The 24,485-nt window shown below is 38.6% G+C and overlaps 2 protein-coding genes across 2 annotated transcripts; both read left to right on the top strand.

Annotated features, from left to right (window-relative positions):
• The first annotated feature begins 3,637 nt into the window (after positions 1-3,637).
• On the top strand, positions 3,638-23,896 carry LOC137296097 (uncharacterized). Its single transcript, XM_067827773.1, has 3 exons — positions 3,638-3,766; positions 20,650-20,768; positions 21,545-23,896. Exons 2-3 carry the CDS (start codon positions 20,682-20,684, stop codon positions 22,355-22,357), a joined length of 900 nt encoding a protein of 299 aa, XP_067683874.1. The 5' UTR covers positions 3,638-3,766; positions 20,650-20,681; the 3' UTR covers positions 22,358-23,896.
• On the top strand, positions 12,643-17,695 carry LOC137296096 (protein rolling stone-like). The gene is made up of 2 exons (XM_067827772.1): positions 12,643-12,789; positions 15,589-17,695. Exons 1-2 carry the CDS (start codon positions 12,706-12,708, stop codon positions 16,453-16,455), a joined length of 951 nt encoding a protein of 316 aa, XP_067683873.1. The 5' UTR covers positions 12,643-12,705; the 3' UTR covers positions 16,456-17,695.
• Positions 23,897-24,485: the final 589 nt, after the last annotated feature.

The following is a 24,485-nucleotide window of genomic DNA, read 5'->3' as shown; positions in this document are numbered from 1 at the left end:
GCAATACAGGAGGCTCCAGTGATGGTGATAGACTAACACTTTGTCCCTGAATATATATATGATTCTGTGGTTCAGGCACTGTGAGACAGACCACATTGCAGGGAGGTTTAGACATTTGGGAAAGTAAACTCACTTGACCATCCCCCTGCCTTTTATGACAACCAGCGTCACGTGATTTAAACATATTTTCACCTGTCAATAGAAGGCGATAGCGTGAAGAGTACTTTCCATTTTGCCTGTACAAATGAGATGCTACGTACTGAAATGAACCGACTTCATAAATGAGACCTGTGAATGTCAAGGTCATCGACCACGCAGCCTTAATACGAGACCCGCGTGTACTTTGTCACACATATATTTTCTTACCTGTAATCTAATCTGTAGGTATTTCTTCAACTCCTTTAGGTTCCTTGTGAGCAATGCGTCCAATGACACAAACGTCTAAGTGCATGAATGCAGTTTAATAAAATATTAATATTTACTTTACAAACCCTTCAGTTGCTCAAATTCATAGATGCTTATCGTTTCGGTTAGAACGTGTTGATATATTGTGACGTCTCTTCTTATTTCATGATTCTCCTGGGTGTTCATCATTATGGTAACGGGTACGACAGTGACTTTTTCTTCGTAGACATCGCTAGATTTTGCAGACCCCACAATAAAAACAGATTTAGAGTTATCTCCCTTCCATCGATTTGCTTTCGCAAAACATCGGTATTTTCCGTGCATCATTCGTGATTCAATGTTATTCGAAATGAAGAAGTACTACCACTAGGCATCGAATAACTAAGTGGTATATATATGTGGTATATTCTCTATTGCAATGTTGTTGATCACTGGAGTGTCTGGTCCAGACAGTCACACGCCACGTCGTTACCTGTATGACAATCTTGAACTGAACTTTAAGTCTCAATACCCGTATCAAATCTCATGTAGACAATATAGTAATTGATACATTGTTTCTGTCAAGATTTACTTATGTTCTAAATTTCATCAGTTTAATGTATAAACTTTTCTCATCACGATATGGTTAAACTATTGTCGATGTCACTAACTTAAGATTCGCGATAAGGCAGCATTGTGGATATAACCATACTTAGATGCTTTTCGGATCCAAGGTGCTCCAGAATCTTCTAGTAACGTATTGATATACTCACTATTTTTCTGACTATATAAAAGGGCAAACACGTGCTTCTCTCCTTATGCACATTTCACTTATAACAGTTAGCAGCTGAATTTAATGTGTAGTCCTGTTTGGAACTTGGCAATTGGTGTGAGTGAGTTTAGTTTTACGCCGCACTCAGAACTATTCCAGATCAACTGGGATATGATGACGTGTCAATCAAGTTAGCGAGTCTGACCACCCTATCCCGTAGGTCGCCTCTTACGACAAGCATGGGTTACTGAAGATCAACGAGTTCTGTGGATATACAATTTCTTTAATATAATATGAGCGAAATTTCGGTGAACCTACTAACCACGTTATCAAGCAAGTGGTCTGCTTCAGGGTCGGGCTTCCCCGTCAGCCACCGGTCCGTATAACTCTGATGAAGAGTTAAGCTATATAGCGTGTGTTTATCCTCCAAAACTGTGTTCCAGAGGAGATATCGCCTGTGTGAGACCAGACGATATCTCCTAGGAGATATGGCGTTGACAATAGATTTTGCACAATGCCCTGACACTGCTTTGACGACATAAACGTGATGACGTCACAATGCTATGTCATCGTTGCACTGCAAATCTATTGACAGTGTTGTGTTGAGATGTAGATTTTTCACTGAAAACTAATGAAGATGATTTGGATGATAAATAGAATCTCACCCTCCTGTCTACTGATATCAGTTATATCAACACTCGTTGATAAAGGTAAAAATATTTTAGATCCATAGTTAATCAATATGACATTTGTCTTGAACATTGATTTTGAACGAGATTCGTCGCTCATTAAGCGTACCTGATCATCAAGTTACGTGTATATTACCTGCCAACGCTGATAGCAATGTAAGTAACATCAGTAATATTAGAAAGAATTATTTCAACAGAACGAAATGAGATAAAAACAACATGGGTGTGTTCGAAAATCAACCTGAATAACAAACATCGGATGGCCTGAGGCGTTGAAAATATCAAGGGAGGTAACTCCTTGAATCCTTGCTTTCATGATCACCATGTAAAATTATTCTTCTTTGGTCAAACTGTTAGGGACTCATTGACTGTTTACAAATGCTGTCAGGCACAACGAGATGATATCTGTAGCTGCCGTAGACAGATGCGTCAGTCCTGATATATGAAGGTGATAAATGTTTCCATCATCGGAAACCCATTATATTTTCTCCATTCGGAATGTTCCAACTCCCCCCCCCCACCCCCTCACGCACACATGCACCGCGCACACACACGCAGGCACGCACAGACAGACAGACAGACAGACACACACACACACACACACACACACACACACACACACACACACACACACACACACACACACACACACACACACACACACACACACACTCAAACACACACAAGGAACAAATAAACAAATCCCCCCAAAAATATGATTTCCAGCGATGTGTCCTCTGTAATTTAAGTACCATAAAATCATTGTGGTTGACCCCAATCCTAGTAAAAACGGTGCACTGGAGTAGCCTAGTGGCTAAAGCATTCGATCATCACACCGAAGATCCGGGTTCGATCCTCCCCACGGGTACCATATGTTTAGTCCATGTCTGATACCCCCTTCCTTGATATTGCTGGAATATTGCTAAAAGCGGCGTAAAACCCATGTGGGGAATCGAACCCGAGTCTTCGACCTGACGAGTTAACCACGAGGCTACCCCACCGCCTACATATGGTTGTCAGCGCAATGCATTGACACTAACAGTATTAACAGTGTATGAAACTCCTACAAAAAGACAGGAAGCCCCCAGGGCTGATAACTTCAAAATGTTGCCGACCCTATTAACATGTAACCAGCCCTGCATTAAATATTAGGGAATTGAGACATGGTGTTAAAAGAAGGTACTTAATGAATTACCTGTAGTGAGGTAAACTTTAACATGTGCAAAAGCAAATTTGATTAAACCATGGCTTGGTGGTCACTGTTAATTCAATCAGTGTCTCTGCCATCAGAAAAGAACGACGTTATTCATTGGCTGAAAGAATTCTCTAGACCGGTCACATTTAGTGTTTGAAAAATGGGTAGGTTGATCTGTGTAAGTTACAGTTTGATTGATCATGAACTATACAGACATCATCAGTTACCACAGTTGTAAAATATTTTCGATATATTTCCCGTAGTCAGTGACATGGTCAAATATATACCCTTGGAAAATGTATTAGCTCACAGGACCTGCTATAAATTCAAATAAAGTTGTAAGCCCGACATGTAACTAGCAAGCAGTGGGCCGCCGGGCAGATGCTGTTTCATACACTGATATTAACTAGTATTTCTGAAAGTCACCCTTTCAACGGGCATCCTTATCTGAATACCACTGCATAACAGCACTACTCGTGCTGTCTCCAAGTGAAACAGGAGGACGAATCATAGATTTGAACTCCCAAACTAACACCTGCCACTTCGTAATAATCACTCTTTACGTAAGGCAGATAACTCTTCAAAATATACTGACGAGCAACAAGTCCTTGTTTGTATCCGGGTAGGACATAACAGATCTCATATCTCGCCATCGCGTCCGCAACTGCTGTAAAGATTCGATATTTCCCCAGCCCTGAGACAGGACCCGCCCACGACAGTGTGAAGGTCAGTATAACCCAGATATACTTCACAGACGGTAGCCCTTATGATTGACCTCGATACGGGTAGTGCAGTTGTTCACTCTCAGACACGGTCTTACATGTCGTAACAACCTGTATACCCCAATCACGAGTGACTTGTTTGTACAGGATAACTTACTATGGTCATTCGTACGCATGTGTTACGTATGTGTACATATTCCATGCTACAGATTTGACAGGTAATATTTTACTTGTCCTAGCACAAGCCTAAGATTCGATAAAGAAGTGCTTACTGATCAACAGTGAATTTCTTGAATTACAATTGCTTGTGTAGCATATAGGTCACCTTTACCACCTGTGTTGTCCATACCGTACATACCCTGTTTGTAAACCCGACTATGTTGAAGGCAGTATTCATGTAAATGGAATTGTTTGTCGAAAATCAATAGTTTTTGGTGTTTCACCTTGGACACATATTCCAAACTTGTAACAGCTTGTGTTTACAAATATATTATGAGGAAACACGAGCGTGAGGGTAAGGAAACAGAAAGTGGTTTGCATGGCCTCTATGCTCTCGGTGTGTGACATTTTTCGCCTTACTTTGGCGTGTGATATATATGTGTTGATGAACAGGCATAGTCTATTTATATACTCTCCCCACAAGGATATTTATCTATTTAAAAAGGAGACCTTGCAAGATATAGTACAGTTAGCTAACTTTAGCTACGTTTGTAGGTAGTTAAACGCAGATGTGCATAGTGTACATAACAGCAAAGAAAGTACGCGCATCTAATTAGTTCTTTCCATACGCTGACGGCTGCTGTTGATGTTGTGTTCAGACGTCGACTCTGTTGATTCTATTGTCAAATATTCTGTTGATGAAGCAAAAATGTTACACTTGACAAAATCGAAGATTTTTATGTATTATAAACGATAAAATGTGCTTGAGTATTCTGAAATCAACACACCTGTTGCATACACAGATACTCAAAAAGGTATCTGACTTCGTGCAATGTGATAAGTTTGGAAAGACACCGTGACGTTCTTAACACTGTAGGTGATCGGGTACTGTTAACGTCAAGATTAGTGTAACGTTATGAAAAATCAGGTGTTCTTTTGATACGTCTGAGAAAACTATTGTAAAAGTTTTCACCAGCACAAGTGAGTGCGTGTGTGTGTGGAATCCGAGACGGGACATTGTCGCATTGTCTCGTTGTCACGCTTTGGTTATGTTTTGTCTCATTTTGCTTTTTTTTTTTTTTTTTTTGTTTATTTTGTTTTGTTTTGGTTTTTTTTTGTTTTGTTTTTTTTTTGGGGGGGGGGGGGGGGCGACAATGCGGCAACACGAAACACGACAACGCCACAATGTCCCTTATCTGATTCAACATCTGTGTGTCTATGTACATGCATGTATATAATATAGACTCTAGGTGCATGTGCTGTTCTAAACTCCTATATATATACAACCAAGTACTCTGAACATCGAATTTAGTGTCGCTGTCAATGATTTATTTGAAATTTATGGCACATTCCTCTTGACAACTAGCAATACGTTTTTTTACAATATTTATTACGATGAAATATTACGTTCTGATTTAAAGATGTGTAGCCCTTCGTCCCAGTTACGCCTCACCTGCCACGGATGGCAAAGGCTGCGATCGATAACGTCTAGAACAGTGTCCAACCTGCGTGGTAGGATTCTATAAGTTTTGGAGGGGATTGTGTCACTGTGATAGATCTCGAACCGCATTAATTTTCCCTTACACCAAACTCTGCCTGCAATGATTAGATCTAAATAAAGCAAGATTAATATTCGGTTTCTGCAAGTTCCAAATCCCCCTTCTTTTGGGGGCACCTCTTCAATGTAAAATAAATTATATAGTATTATATATATTATATATTCAGAGATTATGCTTTAGTCGAGGTTCTCAGTAGCTGACGACGCTACATGACCGATCTCGGAGTGAGTAAGAGAGTGAGTTTAGTTTTGCGCCGTACTCAGCAATATTCCAACTGTATGGCGGCGGTCTGTAAATACTCGAGTCTGGGTCGATGCTCATGCTGTTGATCACTGGAATGTCTGGTCCAGACTGGATTATACGGAAAACCGCCGCCATATAGCTTAAATATTGCTGAGCGCGGTGTAAAATGTAACTCACTCACTCACTCACCCTATCATCATCACTGTCCCTCGTTCATATATATTGCTGTCCCTATATTCATACATAAAGTTGGGTGGATAAACTCCACGTCGCAAATGCTGGTGCCTTTGTATATATAATTACCGCGTCTTGCCCACTCTGACAAACCCTACATGCTAAGATCTGTGCATACGTCTTTATGATGCACAATGTGCCTGTACGACACAATATTAACCGTGAACTTCTCTCCACTACAAACTCCACTATGGTAGAACTGCACTAAACATTCAGTTACTATAACAGTAAACCCAGATATGTAACTATCCTGCCCATGGGCGAGCGAGTATATATTTTGAGTTTTGGGGGAAAAAATCACTTTTTCATCCTCAGTACATGTTTCTGGACTTTAGTGACTCCAGAATTAAATTGTGACGAGTTTAACAGTAATCCAGATCAGTTGTAATACGTATTTGTAGACTAATGAGAGTACACCTTCTTAAATGTCTTTTCTTTTTTTTTGTTTTTTGTTTTTGTTTTTTGGTTGTTTTTTTATTTTTGTTTTTTGTTTTTGCTTAAGGAAGCCCTGTTATCATGTGACGTATCAGAATCAAAATACGTATGATATTTATCTTATCAGGTCACGCTCCAGTATTCAGTTTCATATTTTCATACGCATCCAAAAACTGAGTTTAACAAAACAAAGAGTAAAACAATGTCATTTACCCAACATGTATCAAGTGTGAACACTGTGTAGAATGGTATAAATACAAAGAAATCTTGGGAGGTATCACCGATGATACAGGATACACTTGCCCCTTTCGGAAACACCCAGTGTCGGAACTATTTGATGCTGAATCCCTCTTACACACGTCCTAAGGGTATCGTCATTGTCGCACAGAATTTGCAGCTTTGATTAACGACGTTTCACCTTCCACAAAAGGACAAGGTATGATAACGGTGGGTTTTGGCCCACTAACAGAATTGGCTGAAAACATGTTATTTGTTTAGAGACAAGTTAGCTTTGCATAAAAATGCTAGATTCTATATCATCTGAGGTGTAAAAGAGGGGCCCAAAATTGGTTTTATCAGTTCCCATGAAAAATAACAAGAAGTCTGAAATATCAGTGTGCCATAATGACTTATTTACAACTGTCGTTATATTTACATACATATTACAGCAGTTTTACGACAGGTACTCATGCTGGAAAACATGTCAATGTCAGTCATAATGTCTTAACCTCAAGGGGCCCAATTAGGGTTGCAAAACACTGGTAATTCAATTACTCGCCAATTGTATCCCCAAAACTCACTCATTATTCACAGCATTCTTTGCAAATGTAATCCATGGGTCAATTTTACAACATGTAAGCATGATAACGAATAATGTTGTACTAAGAATCACAAGGGCCTGTTTTGGGTAAAGCTACATTTTGGGCACAGCTTCATGTTAACTAGTAAGTGTTACAAGTCAACATTTACAATCAGTTTTAGCAGATATACACTTAACATCTCAATCATCATATGTTATTACAATAACCTATCACGTTGCACTAAAAATCATAGGTCATGACCTCAAAGGGGCCCATTTCGGGTGACATTTCATTGACAGTACAGGTTCATATTAACACCATGCAAGTGTTAAAGCCAGTAATCACCATGTTCACATAGTAATTATTCACAACTTATCCACTTTAAAGATATAAAGCATCCACTATTACTCTTCATTCACACAGGCATCAATCTCAGTTTCTGACTCATTGTCTAGAACTGCAGTATTCAAGAGTGTATAAACCTAAAGTAGATCAAAATATATAAATTATTAATTTTAAGATATTGGGAACTAGACTAGACTAGACCGACTTGAAAAAGTGAATGGTCAGTGTCTTAAGAAACAATTTACATGATGTTAATCAAAGTTTGTTTCAACAGTGTTGTAACACAAATTACCAAACTTAAGAAAAACATACAATATTTGGATTTGATGTGAAATAGTTTTATTAAACATTGTAGACTTGATAAACAAACTTTAAAAAAGCAAGAAAGAAAAGTTACATGGATTTGAACCTGCATGTCTGATAACAAAAATCCCCCAACAATTCACTATTGCAACTACAAGGCTACATATTCCTTTGTCCCACAATGTGAACTTAAGCTTATATATTACACTTTACAACTATGTATGACTACGTCTGCTTGTGTTCATCATCTGCTAAACCTTGATACAATGTTCTTATTCTAGCTAAAACAAATCCTTTTCACACAGTTAAGTGTAGTCATTATGATTAAATGATATCTAACATGTCACTGGAAACATCAAGGTACATACGTTCTTGGAAAATGCATATGTTTATACATGGCAATCCTGTTGAATGACAGTGCTATTTTGACAGTGACAGGTGACTCAAAGGTGCTTGATAAACAGATGATAGAAAAACTATTATCAAATTCTGACATAATAACAAAGATTCTCACCTTTACAGTGCTCATATTTTGAAAATCTTCAGACGTCTTCTTACTTTTCTAGCAGAGACCAACAACCAAAATCCATTGTTTACCCCTCATATATCTGCCTTGCGAGTATTTAAAATTTTAATTAAGATGTTTGATATGTGTATTTTAGAGTACAAAACCATTCGAAATATAATGTCTCATGGCACAGATGTGTAAATGTGATGGATTGTTTATAAAGATGTTATTTTATGTCAATGTTTATTTTTTGAGATGTTGTATGGGGCATTTTCATACACTGAAAAAATAAAAAGCGTGACCCACCACAATTTTTTAGGTGTGCATTCTAATTTACTCTCTTCATATGTAGTGAAAAAATTGGGATGGGTCATGCTTTTGCTCACACTTTTCTATCAATCTGAAAATCAGAAAATGTAGGCTTCTAGAAGATGTTGTAAAATATGTTAACTTTGAGGTCTTCAAAGAGGAAAACAAACAACATTAAAAACATAACAATGCAATTGGAGGTAACGTCAATAATTTATTTAACCCTTTTTATGCTAAAATTATTATGCTGTAAAATTTTGATTATCATGACCTGTTGCGGGCCAATAAGGGCCTCTAAAATACCTTGTTCTTTACATTTGCCCAATACAGGGACTGTAATAAAAAAAACAGGCAACGCTTGTTTATTGTTATCATTGCGCTATGTGTCCAAACTGAACTACTGGATCATAGTCTGTACCAGACAATCCAGTGATTGAACATCGATGTAATAATGTGGAATATGATCACGTTGTCTGAACCTAGTCATCAAATCTGTTCAACTGGCCCCGATTTCTCAAACCAAATTTTCACTCAATTTCAAACTGTGTTTGACAATTTGAGTCCGCTTAAGTTGCTCAACTGCATTTAAAAAATTCTGTTTCGATTTCAGTTCATTCTGAGAATGCATTTTCTAAGAAAACACTAACTGCATTCAAAACTCGGTTTGTTTCGAGACATATGAGCCTGAGCTATGTATTTATTATACAGTATTACACAGAACCCTTACCACTAGTCTCTGTTAAAGGCGGAGTCGAGTGTACAGTTCTGTATATATCATGTTTCTTGCACGCCATATTCTGTAGTATCACAACTGTATCACGTGGTCTGTGGACAGTCATGTGTTCTTCTTACATCCTGTTTTCGTCAACCTTTAGCATAGCACGTACACATGAGATTAACAATCTGAATGAACACTGAACGCTGTCATTGTATTATGTGTATGTCATGTCATTCATTTTACAGATAAAAGTGTATCGTGATAGAATATGTACAGTATTTACCAATATATTGAAACATTGGTTTCCGTTACATTCGTTCCTTCGTCTCAGTAATAACCTATAACATCAATATACCTTCAAACACTGTCATAATGCAAGAAAATACATTATCATTTGTTATCAATTCTATGGAATAATTCCTTTTCATACCTGACAAAGGTTTGGCTGTAGTATCTGTTTAGTATTTAAATACGGGCTAGAACGGTGCAATAAGAGATGAATTTACTACAAACATATTGGGTTTCATGTTTTTCATGCGATACCCTAAGGCAAAATATCACTTTACAAGGAGTTGTTCCATTTCAAGCCTCAATCTCGAAGGGAACTACTTTTTTCAGTTATGAAATTTGACTATGTTTTACTACGTTCATTCACAGATGAGTATATTTTTCAATAAAATACATAATTAATATGCATTACAATTTTATCATCACGCGTGTTACATCGTGTTTACCTGCAGGCCATAAGGTAAACAAAGAATATGGCTGCCCTATCGGTTTTACCGCTGTCTGAATCAATGACTTTGTCACGATCGATGGCCGATTAGTTGGAATAGTGAAGAGTGTAGCCGCTTCGGACATTTCATGTGTATAATGTTCGAACGGAAACAGAAGGTGTGAAAAAGACCAAAGACACCGCCTCCAGATTTTGTCCGAGACTGTCACTCGTTCAATTGCGTCTGGCAGTCTGATAGTTGTCATGTGACGCAGTAACGTGTTCCACCGGTGACGTCAAAATTGTGACGTGACGTAATCATTCTTGCTCTGGTACTGTCTTGTGCACATTCCGGCACAGAGATGACTTAGCATAACTTCACTGCCACACGCTAATTTACATATCACATGACCGTAAACAAATGCGCACATTTAGGAGATAAACATACTGTGTTGGAAAAATATAAATACAAAATTTAGAGCTATTATAATTTCGTTATATACCTCTGAGTTTCCAACACAATACAATAATGTCCATTCTACTATAACCGTGTTATTCAGATTTTAAACAAATACATAAAGTGTTGGAAAATCAGAGGTATATAACGTGATTATATACCTCTGAATGACTTTGATTAACCAATCACAATCCAGTATTTACTGAAGTCATGGTAGAATCATTAATATGCTGAGACTGGCATAAGGCAAGCGATTTGACGATGTTTTCATAATGTTTTACACTGCTATGTTAATATTTTTATAAAACTACGTCAGTAAGCTTTATGACAACACATATTTATATTTCACACCGGCTGCATCGTTTGCTATCCACTAGGCTTCGATGACAGCATGTGGAGCCGTACAACCCATGTAATTAAAGGGTCGCTATGCAAATCGATATAGTATTACAAGTTTTAGGTTTATTCATCAGTGAAACTGAACCATTTCAACACAGATGTTTAACTGGATGTGTAAACTCATAAAAAATAGAACAGTTATGAAATCTGTACATTATATTGACTGAACTGTGTAAGATGTGACGAATCGTCATATCTTTCTGGCTTGTGGCTCGCCGCATGGAACTCTGGGTAGGAGAGTGTGTCTTCTGTTGAATTTGCTCTGCGTCCAAAAGTTGCTGTTTCAAACAAACTTCGTGTTTAAACGTCGTGAATTACATATGTACGACCTGAAATATATTCTTCCGTTTTTATTTAAAATCAAAGTTGACAAATAACCGTCGATGAAAATGTGCACTTGTTTCATATGCGTGTATGGAAGCTGTCGGTAAGTGGTGCTGAGGTCTTCGCCGAATTACGTGGATATTTACTGCCGCCCCCATTACAGATCATGCGGCATTATATATAATTATAGCTAAAGTGGATAGTATTATCATTAAAACGCCCGCACGTTATCAGAAATGAGCGGACCACTGTAACTTCATAATGCTCGCAAAATGCTTGACAACGGGCCATTATCAAGCCCTTGGTTAGGTGATGTCACAAGTAGCTCAGCTACGGCTCGTCTGAACTTGGGGTCACTGCTGACGATATATCTGGCTCACATTCGTCACATGTACTTGTGCCATTATGCACTTTCTTGCTCGTGTCAACCATAACAATTGTACCATAAATCACCGCATACAGCAATGAAAATATCGACTTGAAGTCTAACGTTGTTGATCACTGAAAACGATGGCGGCTATGGGCAAAGGTCAAGGTCACTCTCAATAGTGACGTCATCTGTGTTGTTTTATGACGTGTCTATGTTTCTAAAACGTGTGTCAGTGACCTCCGTCGTTTGTTGTTAGCAGTAAATGCTTCTAAACCGATGCCGTTGTTTTTATTCTTATTTCATTAAAATTTTTATTCACTTTAGCCATAATAACGGTAACGCTACTTCTTCAGGGCATTATCAGTTGCAGGATCCCACGGTTAATGAAAGACGTCGGGCTTCTGCAAATGATAATGCCCTGAAAAATAGCATTACCCTTATAACATACCCTTTGTTTCGTGACTGCATACATGGTACATATTTCTCAGGTAACAAACATAATATCACATTCGTGTCCATCCCATACAATGTTTTCAACACTGGTATACCTAAACTTCGGTATGCCCCTCGCTCGGGAAGTACCAACATTTCAGCACTCGTCTCGTACAGCGAATGAGTGAGTTTAGTTTTACGCCGCACTCAGCAATATTCCAGCTGACAATCCAGTGACCAACAACATGAGCATCGATCTGCGCAATAAGAAACCGATGACATGTGTCAACCAAGTCAGTGAGCCTGACCACCCGATCCCTCTTACGTCAAGCATAGTCGCCTTTTATGGCAAGAATGGGTTGCTGAAGGCCTATTCTATCTCGTACAAACATTATTACATGGTCACTATGCAATAACCTCTATATAGAGCACGACCAACATAGGCACCCTTATCGAGTAGACAGGATTCTTCAAAAGAGCACTTTAAATAACAACCATTAAGAACTGTTTGTCATCTTGTCCGTTTTGCTCACATGACTCGTGGGGTGGGTTACTCATTTCATTTCATAGTTCATGATCGATTACACCACGCCGTGATCAAACACACACGTCCTGATTGCTCGATGCACCACGATGTGTTCTCTCGTCCGGAATGAGTTTCGTCTGTGTAATTTCGGACTGAATTTTCTTCACCCTGAATACTTTGGGATCTCACAGGTAAGATACGCTACATATGTATTTACTTTCATATGAGGCATGAATATTAATTAAATAGTGTCAAAATAAAGTGATTTAATTTTTCGAATAAAATCATAGTGATGTTTTAGAATTTTGTAAATGTGGAAAGGCTGAGAATTATTGGGAAGAAAACAGACTGATCAGCAGTGAAAGAAAATATTAATTATGTACAAAAAATTCAAAACATATACTGGACAAATATAACAAATCTTGACATTATGAAAATGATCTGTATATTCATGGACAATTTGATGAAATATCAACCATAAATATACCAATATCCCTAAATTATTTTGTCCAATATATATAAAAAAACAAATCAACTGAAACAACAAAAAAAAAGAGAACAAAAATAACGCAAACAAACGTTTTCTCTCCTCCCCCTCCCTAACTCGGGTTAACAACGATGCTGTCGGTGTAAAACATTTTTATCACAATTCTAGTGCAATACGTAAGAGGCCCGCAGAACATTACAGAATATCTAGTCCCTACCAATAAATAGGTATTTAAGACACGGGACTGTTTTGACTATTATTATCGGATTTTTACAACAAAAGTCCATTGGCTTTTTCCTTCTTGCAAATTTCTCCCCTGTCCTTTGGACAATGACAACTGCAAGTCATTTCTTAAATCCACCTTGAAATCATTGAATGTTTAGTTTAGTATTACTGCTAAGTACACATGAAGCACTCAACACTTGGCGTTGAGCCGCCAGTGTTTGTTGTAGTAACACACACAATAGCATGAGTACTTCGTCAACATTATACCAATATGAGCCTCAAAATGGATAAAACGTTATGGATAACACCTTTATTATAATGTAATGTCCCCGTTTCGGTATAGATCTGTATACCATTGTCATGCAAGACATGTTTATGACTGATTAACTACTAGATACCGCACATAGGAGGAAGGAACGAAGGATGATAGTCGAGTGCTCAACTCCAAAAGCCAAGTAAACCGTATTAAATTATTTAGATGATATACCTGAACCTCACACAGTAGGAGAAAGGTTGAAGGCTCGTTTGGCGACTGTAGAGATGAATCTCTTAGATTGTAAGTTGAGGTTAGAGTATAATGGAGAAGTGCAAATAAAACAAAATGTCCACAAAGACTGCGTTAATAACCTTGTATTAAAAGTACCCAGCATTCATTGTTGAACCAATATCGAACCTTGGGTGTTATCAGTTGCGTTATATGCTTGCACCTGCACAAGTGTGGGCCTGGAGTAATTCATGCATGCACCTAGTGTAATATTTGCATGCACCGAGACTAATCTATGCATGCAACGAGAGATATATATCCATGCACCTATAGTAATGTAGGTATGCACCTTAAGTAGTATATGCATACAGCAAGAATTATATAGATGCATGCACCTATAGTAATGTAGGTATGCCCCTTAAGTAGTATATGCATACAGCAAGAATTATATATATCCATGCACCTATAGTAATCTAGGTATGCACCTTAAGTAGTATATGCATACAGCAAGAATTATATATATCCATGCACCTATAGTAATCTAGGTATGCCCCTTAAGTAGTATATGCATACAGCAAGAATTATATATATCCATGCACCTATAGTAATCTAGGTATGCACCTTAAGTAGTATATGCATACAGCAAGAATTATATATATCCATGCACCTATAGTAATCTAGGTATGCACCTTAAGTAGTATATGCATACAGCAAGAATTATATATATGCATGCACCTAGAATAACTTATACATGCGTTTCCAAAGTGAAATGGGGCATTGTGCAAATGCTTGACGTTCATTCTAGACTTGACTATAGTAACAGCTTGCTGATAGGAATCAGTAAACGTCAGTTGTACAAACTCCAGAAAGTCCAGAACACTGCTGCTAGGATAGTGACGGGAACACCAAAATAATCGCACATAACGCCAGTTCTTAATGATCTGCATAGGCTTCCAATTGAAGAGAAAATCAACTTTAAAGTTCTACGCATGGTGTACAAATGTCAAAACGATACGGTCCCACCGTTTCTTTCTAATATGCTAGTAGACTACATCCCTACAAAGACTCTTCGATCTCAAAATCTGAATCTTCAGAGCACACCAAAGTATAATCTTGCCACCTATGTAGGGAAGTCCTTCAATCACGCTGCTCCTCAACTATGGAACAAACTCCCTCTGGACATCAACCATTCATTATCATTAACTGCATTCAAATCAAAGATCTAGACGCAACTATTTTCAGGCTTTTATTCATAGACTCTATTTACCCTATTATTCATGAACTATACTTCACAGACAGTTTCTGCAGCTATTATTAATAGGCTTTATTTCATTCATAGGTTTTTATTTCATAATATTACTATTTTATGCGCTTTGAACATGCTCCTTGTGGATGGGTACAGTGCTTTATATACTCATTTTTATTATTATCATTTTCATTAGATGGCGTGAGATGGTGTTTACTGAACAGAGAATGTACGACTGGATTGAATTTCTTAAGCATGCGTGTACTTTGGCAACTGATCTGTTCATACTTCTCAGCTCCGAACAACTGAACTTAAAATTTCTGACTGGGATTGAAAACAAAATGTGAAAACAAAATTTGTGCATCAAATTTTAAGACAATTTTGATAACATATGATACATTTTCGGACACATTATTCTCACTGGATCGCTGTCTGTATCGACATTGTTCATAATATTGCGAAGAGAATACCATAGGTATGTGGATGCAATTGCCGATACTATGGAAAACATTGAAAGTCTGTATTACTGTTTATATGTATACTTTCAGTGGAGATGGCCCCGTCCAGTATATCTGACGTACCGTCTGGTGATGGCGGGATATACACTATTTGCCCTCATCTACACACTGGCGGAAGTCGAGACTGACAACAGCAGCGATGTAGCATCAGCAGAGCCCGCGTTCAATCCAATGGTGTTCTTAACCAACTGGTCATATCTAGTTCTGACTTTTCATTTCTTCATAGCTTTCGTTGTCGCTGTTGTATGTTACATACGTGACAGGGCGTCTACCAAACCACAACCAACGTCAGAAAACGCCCCGCCCAGGCACGTCGGTGAATCCCCGACTATCAGCAACCACGACAAAGGTATAGAAAGTCATGAAGACATTGCCGTTAAAAGTGACAATGAGATGGGCTCTGGTGGACCAAAGCCAGAATCCAAATCCCCAGACCTCAGTGAGACTCAAGACTTAAACACAACACCCTGGTATTCCAAGATATCCTGGATCCTTGCCAACATCACATCTGATACCTGCATCATTGTCACGTCCATCTACTTCGCTGCTTTATACGATCCTTCATCAGGAATGACACTGTCAAACCTGAACGTCCATGGCCTCAACACAGTCTTCGTTATTGTGGACACCTTCATCAGCGCACGGCCTGTCCGAATCTTACATTTTATCTATACGTTGATATACGCGGTGGCGTATATCATCTTCAGCCTCATCTATTGGGCTACAGATAGAGCCATCATCTACAAAAATATACTTGACTGGTCCACACCGGGGTCCACCGTTGGTATATTGATAGGGATATCCGTGCTTGTGTTTTTACTACAATTCATATACTTTGGTCTTTATCAACTCAGGTTGTATATCTACAGGAAAGTATACGGTAAAGAGAGCCGGTAGGCGAAATCATGTGATATCTCGAGCTTAAAAAACCCCGTTCTTCACTCTCAGTCATAATATTTCATTTCCCCTGTGGTAAGGGGTGACAATGGTCTTTTGTTGACGTCCTGATATGTTTATAGTCTAGGTCATTCCCATGAAGATCTGGGTGTGCATTACTGGCCTTCAACAATCCATGCTTGTCGTGAGAGACGACTAACGAATGCTCAGGCCTTTCTCATTTGGTTAACACATCCTATAGTATCTGAAGTGCGTAGATGCGGTTGATCACTGGATTGTCATTTGACTTATTGGACAAGAATCGATCATTTAGTTTGAAAAACTGCTAAATTTGGAGTAATACAACAAGCAAACATCCCTACAACAACCATAAAAAGGCAAAATAACATCACTTTATGCTAGTTATGAAGTCAGCAGCATACCTAGCAACTGCTTAGCAGCGTCTGTTTTTCAAACGGTATAGTTCGAAATTTTGTTTTGCATTAAAAACAGTAAATTTCTTAGGTTTCCATCTGATAAAAGCACTGTGCGACGATTATTTCGTATTTGTCATCTTTACAGAAAGTAAGCAAAATTAAAGTAATGCCAAGCATATCTGCATATGTGAAATGGGGTTATGCATTCGTATATAACGTTGTACACTCTATATGCAAACTGACTTGTGATAAATAACTGAACTTCCTCTATGACGTCAAAGGACGACCGAGAGGTCACACCGTAATGAAGATAAGTGGACAAACTACGCAATGTTTAACGTTAGGTCAGTATAGCTGTGGATGCGGATAATATATTTTCGTTCGTTTTGTTCACAATGAACAAAACTTTTCCAGTACAAATATCCACACTATAACCGGATACGTTTTGGTGGTGTAACAATTTATAAGAATTTCTGACATGGTATTACGAGAGTAAACAAGTAATATTGTAATATCGATCGAATTGGATTACCGCGTCCAACATGTAAATTAGTTCTTAAATCCTCATATTCTCTTGACTGTGTACATGCATTTTTTCTCAAATTTGCGTATGTCTTTTGTATGTTGTATGCGTGCGTTTGCGTATATGTGCGAGGGGGCGTGTGTGTGACGTTATTATCAATCTGTTCTCATATAACTGTGATATGTGTGTCGTATATTGACTATCTGGACAGATGTTGTCAGTTTTTATAAATTCCTGGAACAATGAAAGTGGATTATTGTAATTCAGCATGGGATACAGTAATAAACTCCCATTCCTCATCGTCTTCTTGTTATGAAATTACAAAGAACAGTACACCATTTGGCGTCCTTCCGTTCAAGTGGCGTCCTGGCTTACCTTGTGAGTTTTTGCGACGCCGGATGAAGGCGACATTGATAACGTATTTCCTCTAATAAACGCCACTTCTCTTAAAAGCGCCGGGGATAGAGCAGTTCATTAACACTTACGGTACTTACATCCAGTAAGTGCAAAAGCGCCGTGCCCCTTATAAGCGTTAGGTCCATAGTAAGCGCCGAGTTGGGAAGTCCGTATCTCATCTAATTTCAATAAATCGTAAAAGAAGCCTTGGTTTGGATGTCAGTATTTGACGCCCTTTCGGTAGAACCTAAAATTGTTTTACTATTTAAATAATGTCCTGAATCCAATGTAAACAATCACAAAATATTGTGCATTTTAATGTGGAAATATTATTTGGCAAAGTAAATGGGAAAAATAATGTTTGCGATAGGTGAATATATATTTTCACGATAAGGATTTTCATTGTTTTCATTGCTGTTTTTCGCCATCAGTATACAATGGACGGTGTCAAAAGATAGCCTTTTTGTATGGGCCTATCAGAATAATGAGGTTTATGCAAAGGCAGATATAGAATGGATTATATTTTTTAGCGTTCCTGTTGAAATATATACAATCATGTAGTTACAGTCAGATGTACTGTCACTTTTCGAATTAATAAATTGATGATTGTATTGAAAACAATGAGATTGAAGAATGAACGTTTGTGACTAAAGCTTTTCTGGACATTTTGCATGTTTTGTCCATAAAACGACAATCAGAAACAAATTGAATGCATGGACCAATTCCTTCAAAATGTTTAAATATACTGTTCACAAAATATGTCAAGCATTTTCATTAAGGTTGCTAGTTTTACTAACATTTTCTTAATTCAAAAATCAAGAGTTGATAAGTAACAAATATCCGAGGCTTGTCGAGGATATTTTTACTTTTATCAACGAGCGTTGATATAATTGATATCACTAGATACGAGGGTGAGATTCTATTTATCATCCCAAATCATTTTTCATTAGTTTTCAATGGAAAATGCACATCTCTAAACACAGCACTGACATTAGATTTGCAGTGCAACGATGTCATAGCATTGTGACGCCATCAAGCATTGATGCAGGGCATTGTGGAACATCTACTGTCAAAGCGATAGGAGATATCGTCTGATCTCACACAAGCGATATCTCCTGTGGAACACAGTTTTGGATGATAAAGATGTACAACACATTCCCACATTTGATAATACTGAACAAGGCAAGGTCGATAACAAAATTGGTTTTGTTAACAAATATCTGAACGCTACGCAAATAAATAGAGGATACTAAACTCGCTTCCGTGTAATATAATTTTTATTAAACGAGTTAATGATTTGGTATCAAACGAGCGAAAGCGAGTTTGATACTAAATCTTTAACGAGTTTAATAAAAATGATTTATCACGGAAGCGAGTTTAGTATTCTGTTTATTACTCGCCAACATAAATTGACATAAATTGACAGAAACTGCCGCGAAATTCCCTACAGTGTGACCACTCTTAGCTTTCCGAGTCAAGCAAGGGCTAGTAAAATTGCGACATCGGCATTAGCATTGTGACGTCACAACTTTGAAATATTTTGACGTCATACGTCAAGCGGTATTACACTAGTGGAATATTGCCGTAAAAATATTACACTGCAGTATCTTCAACGGGCGAGTAATAACACATATTATTAAAGTGTTTGCAGCAGGATTGGGGGATTGTATGTATTTATTCATTTGACCTACACCTGCAAGAAATTGCCAAATGTGTACGACAATGTTAACGTATGACATCACTGCCTATGACATCACTAACAAAACGGTGGGTTCACTAATATAGGTGAGAAGGATTTTGGGACTGGCCTTCCTTTATTCCAGGGAACGTTTGTCCATATGTAGAGTGTATCTACTCAGAATGGAGATTCTGTTAGCCTATTGTTTGTAAATTTAATGTTGTCATTGTAAGTAAGAGTTGTCAGAAATGCCAATATTTACCCTTGTTATTCTGATTGAGTCAATAATAATTAATGCAGATCATGAAAGCTAATCGCAGGATTTGTAACTGTACTCACCCATGATGAAACCGGAACCAGATTCGGCATCGCACACATGTACGTAAAATATGCACGACTTGGAAAACAACTATTGATACATCATCTAAATAGATTCAAATACCACTGAAATGCCAAAATGTATTGAATAATTAACTTTTTAATCACCTTCCCTTGTTTAGTGGTAATTGGTATCAACTGTTTTTGTTTTTTCTTGTATGTTTTCTTTCGCAATATTGCCGCCGGTGCGAGGGTTTTTTTTGCCACAAATCCTAAGTCGTGAATGATTTTTCTGTCGATGATCGAATGCAGTCGAATAATGTTCTGACACAGGGTGATGTTATAAAACATCAGCATGCTGTAACAATCACATATTATTGTTCTTTGTTTATCATCACTAGAAGGGCGATTTCTAATTTATGAAATCGTGTTCTGATGGAGTCGTATCACAAAAGGATAAAACATAACTTGTGTAAGAAACTGGATTTATGATAATTGGAGAGAGAGGCGTTAGTTCACCTTATACGGTTCACAGTTCTCAGTATTGAGTATCCATTATCGCTATCCTGAAAACAAAACTCGGGAGAGAAAGTGTTTCGTAAACAATGAAATTCTCACCCTATAATCCGAGTTTTTGATGAAGTCAGGCTGATCGCAGAGAGATTCCCTTTTGAGAAACTAAAACCCTTATATTTTAAACTGGAGTGAAGGATCGTATCATTGATTCATATAAACTTGCGTGACGATTATTGTGCATTCACACGTAAGCATGAGACGCTTTCTTTAGGCTTCTATGGCAGGTGACAACCCCTTCCTGTTCAAATACCTGAGGGTTCAAGGGCTCGTGTCATGTCAATTCACAGGTGCATATAGCCGTGACTGAAGTCCTGGCAAAATGGCTGAGGTACAGAGCAGACTGCGCTCGTTTGTGAGGCAACTCTCCCCCGTTCCCGAGAGAATAGAACCCTTCACCGAATCACAGGTAAGAGTGGAACGTGAATAGATTCTCATTTCTGTTTGATTATGGAAATAGCCCCTTCGCTTCTATTTGTTAGAGTACACTTTGACACTTCAGGTATCCAATTGCACAACGAACCCGTAATCCCAACTGCCGAACCTCAGCATCCAATGAATTATTGACGAGCACAGACCACATGGTTTTCTAGAGTTACTACCCACGTTTGATGCACTGTGTTGTGGATGTGAGGAGGGGTGGGGAACCTCTAGGGTTGTGGGGTAAAGGGATTAAGGCGAGTATTAAGGGTGAAGCTGGGTTTTGATGGATGGTTTTGGATATGTGTGTGTGTGTGTGTGTGTGCGCGCGTGCGTGGATGGAGAGAGAGAGAGTAGAGGGATTGAAAGAGAGGGTTCAGGGGTGGGGGACTGAAGATTGCGAAAAGCATTCAGGGGACGTTGGGGTGAATAGGTGTGGGGGATGGGGAGTGAAGGGGGGCATTCGTGGATATTGCATGGAGGGTGTGGAGTGGAGGGATCAGGGAGAATGTGAGCTTTAGATCCTTCAGGAAAGTGGGATGTCGGGGGTGAAATCGAGCCCTCAAAGTTATGGAGGTGGGATTAAAGAGACCTATTAGGAGAGTTGGGGAGGAGGAGAGCCTTCAGCAGCCTGGTCTATTTACAGACCGGCGAGTTATATGCGGAACAGACCGGCGTTAAGCTACAAACGAATTCACAAATATCCTTTCCAAGAAAGTGTGTCATTACTTGGAAAATGATCACTCCATTACTGATTTGTTTCAGTGGAGATGGTGCCCGTCCATAGTCCTGGCAGTGTTCTATGCGGTAGTGACGATCTATTCCTTGTATGCCCTCACACTGTGGTACAAGTCAGCTGATGTCAAGTATGGTGTGGACGTATATCTCACCACGTGGTCCTACTGTACGGTATTCCTCCACTTCCTTCTGTCCACAGTCATTGTATGTACTCACCACATATCACACTACTGTCACCAGTCAGGTTCACCTGTTGCTGTAAGATATAAACAAGGCGATGAGGAGTCCTCGAACCTGGACGGTCTACCAGACCCCAATGACATCCTTAAAGAAGACGACACCAACATTTCTGACAGCAACACCAACGAGTGGATTACGTGTAGAGACCACTTCCTGAAACACGTGACCATCCCAGGATCATGGATACTTTCCAATATTGTTTTTGTGTTTGTGATCGTTGTGACCGGCGTTTACTACACCGTCATGTGTCCGAAGGATGTCACCTGCTGGAGATACTTCAACATCAACGTTCACGCTCTGAACACTGTCTTCATCATCGTGGACGTCATCGTCAACGGACGCCCAGTGCGAATGTGTCACGTTGTTTATCCTTTCATCTTTGGATTCATCTACGTGATGTTCAGTATATTTTTCTGGGCGCCCGATCACAGTCGTGTTATTTACCGCATTGTGTTGAACTGGAACAATCCAGGACTGACAATTGGTGTTTTGGTTGGTGCCTTTATTGGCATTGTGTTTCTCCATGCTCTTCACCTCGGACTCTACAAACTGAAACTTTATCTGTACAATAGAAATTACCAACAACCTGTTCGAGTGTAAATGATAAGATACATGAAAGCACGACCATGCTGTAAAGGTCCTCATCTTGCCGCAACTTTGCCCTAATTGCACAGCAACCGCGTATACGAGGGGGCGTTCATTGAACATTTCCCCAGACCCTTTTCTGGTTTTCATATGTGCCTGAAACTTCAGGTGAGTAATGACACACATGTCTATGGGTCATGTGGTTATTGTCAGCACTGAAGTATGAAAGTTATTTCTTTGTCACGCGTTATACTGAAGCATGGTGTCACAGCGGAACCAGCTGAATACCGAGCTGTGATCAAGTACTTGAAAGGTCGCATAGCAAAAGAGACCTCTGATGAAATGAAAGCAGCTTATAGGAATATGCCGCATCGTATGACGTAGTTAAACACTGGCATCGCCAGTTTAAATCAGTTCGGAAATCTGTGGAAACTGATCCCATTCCTGATCGACCTCATTCAGCCATTGATCTCCGTCACTGGTGACTGTCATTTTGTTTGCCAGTTAGCCCATGATGAGATTTGCATGAGATTGCTATGTAGAGGAGGACTAAAAACTCTGCCAAGTTTCGTTCAACTAAGTCCACTGCAAGTGGGACAGGGGAATAATGAACGCCCCTCGTAAACATATTGCAGAATAACATTATACATGTACAGTTTGCAACGGCCTACCAATCCTACAAGAGAAGTCTTGGATTTTTAGAATCAAACGACACGTCAGTGAAGTGTTTTTACTCGATTCCACTGATCGATTCGAGCCGACATTCACAGAGTACTCGTGGTAATAGATTTCATGATTGCGAGAGAGGGTTACTTAGATTGTAGGATTTGTTTACCTGCTTCTGTTTACTCATATTTGAACATATTATCCTCTAATGTGTGTATATATATATATATATATATATATATATATCTTGGAGAATGATTTCTAAACGACTTACTTTGAAGTATGACCAGACGTTGCCAGACAGTTGCGAAAGCACACGGAGAACATACTCGATCTAACGTCTTTATCTTTTCTTTATCTAACTTTGTGATGTTTGATACGATTTAAATTTGGAATTTTATGCTATCCCTTATTGTTTCCTCACATTACAGAAAAATGAATTCCAATTCTCAGATAGGTTATATATTGCTTCCGACAAACGTGAACAAGGATGGGGATGTAATGCTATACTATGACCCTAACGTGTAACCTTTGACTTACCAGATGCTTGACAATAACATGAGAATCTACATGGAAACGTCGCTTTCATAGAATAAAGAAGTTTTATATCCATAAAATGATCCTCATTCTTCATTGCCTGGATTTCTAAAACGACTATCGAAGACGTGTTAGAATATTGCTCATGGAAGGTGACTGATAGAAGAATTATTATTATTATTATTATTATCATTAACACACGCCTTGATATTTCGGTGGTCGAACTGTGTTACGCCCTGCTATGTTAGATGTCTGGTACATATTTCTGTATGTCATTATGTAACGACCATTATGACAGAGAGTTAGAAGACATGTTTCCTGAAAATAAAAATGAAAAAAATAAAAAATGGAGGGAGGACTTAATCAAATGGAATAACTAAAAAATAAAAAACAACTACCACATTCTTGCATAGAAGTATCTCTCTAGCAGCTCTGCAATAAATGTCAAAAAGTATCTATGAATATTTAAAGGATAGCTCTGAGACTGTTGTGCATGGGGTGAATGGATTAGAAAAGATCATGTTAAAGCTGAGTCTACAATCGACTATGTTCTTGGCAGAACTTATCAAGTAAATGAGTCAAAAGTATGTTGTGTCACTTATATATATCCCATATGGGTACAGTGTGTGAAGCTCATTTCTGGTGTTCCCCGTCATGAAGTTGTTTGAATATTTCTGAGAGTGGCATAAAACTAAACTCACTCACTCAGAGGTTTGTACCTGAAAGGTATTAACCTACACAGCTGCAGGTGGTTACCTATATGTTCACCAGTAATTCGTCCACGTGAGCGTAAAGGGCACAGCAACATCGTGAACACCCAGGTATGCATAATGAACTTCAGTCAACTTGAGAACACAGTTATCATTCGTGAAGTATGTTCCTCCTTGCAGTGAAATCTAAAACTACTCTTTTCGCAACACCGTATACTTTAGTTTTACTG

The sequence above is a fragment of the Haliotis asinina genome, chromosome 9, assembly GCF_037392515.1.
Source record: "Haliotis asinina isolate JCU_RB_2024 chromosome 9, JCU_Hal_asi_v2, whole genome shotgun sequence".
NCBI lineage: Eukaryota > Metazoa > Mollusca > Gastropoda > Lepetellida > Haliotidae > Haliotis > Haliotis asinina.
Note: the sequence above shows the minus strand (reverse complement) of the source record. Positions and strands in the feature narration are given on the sequence as shown.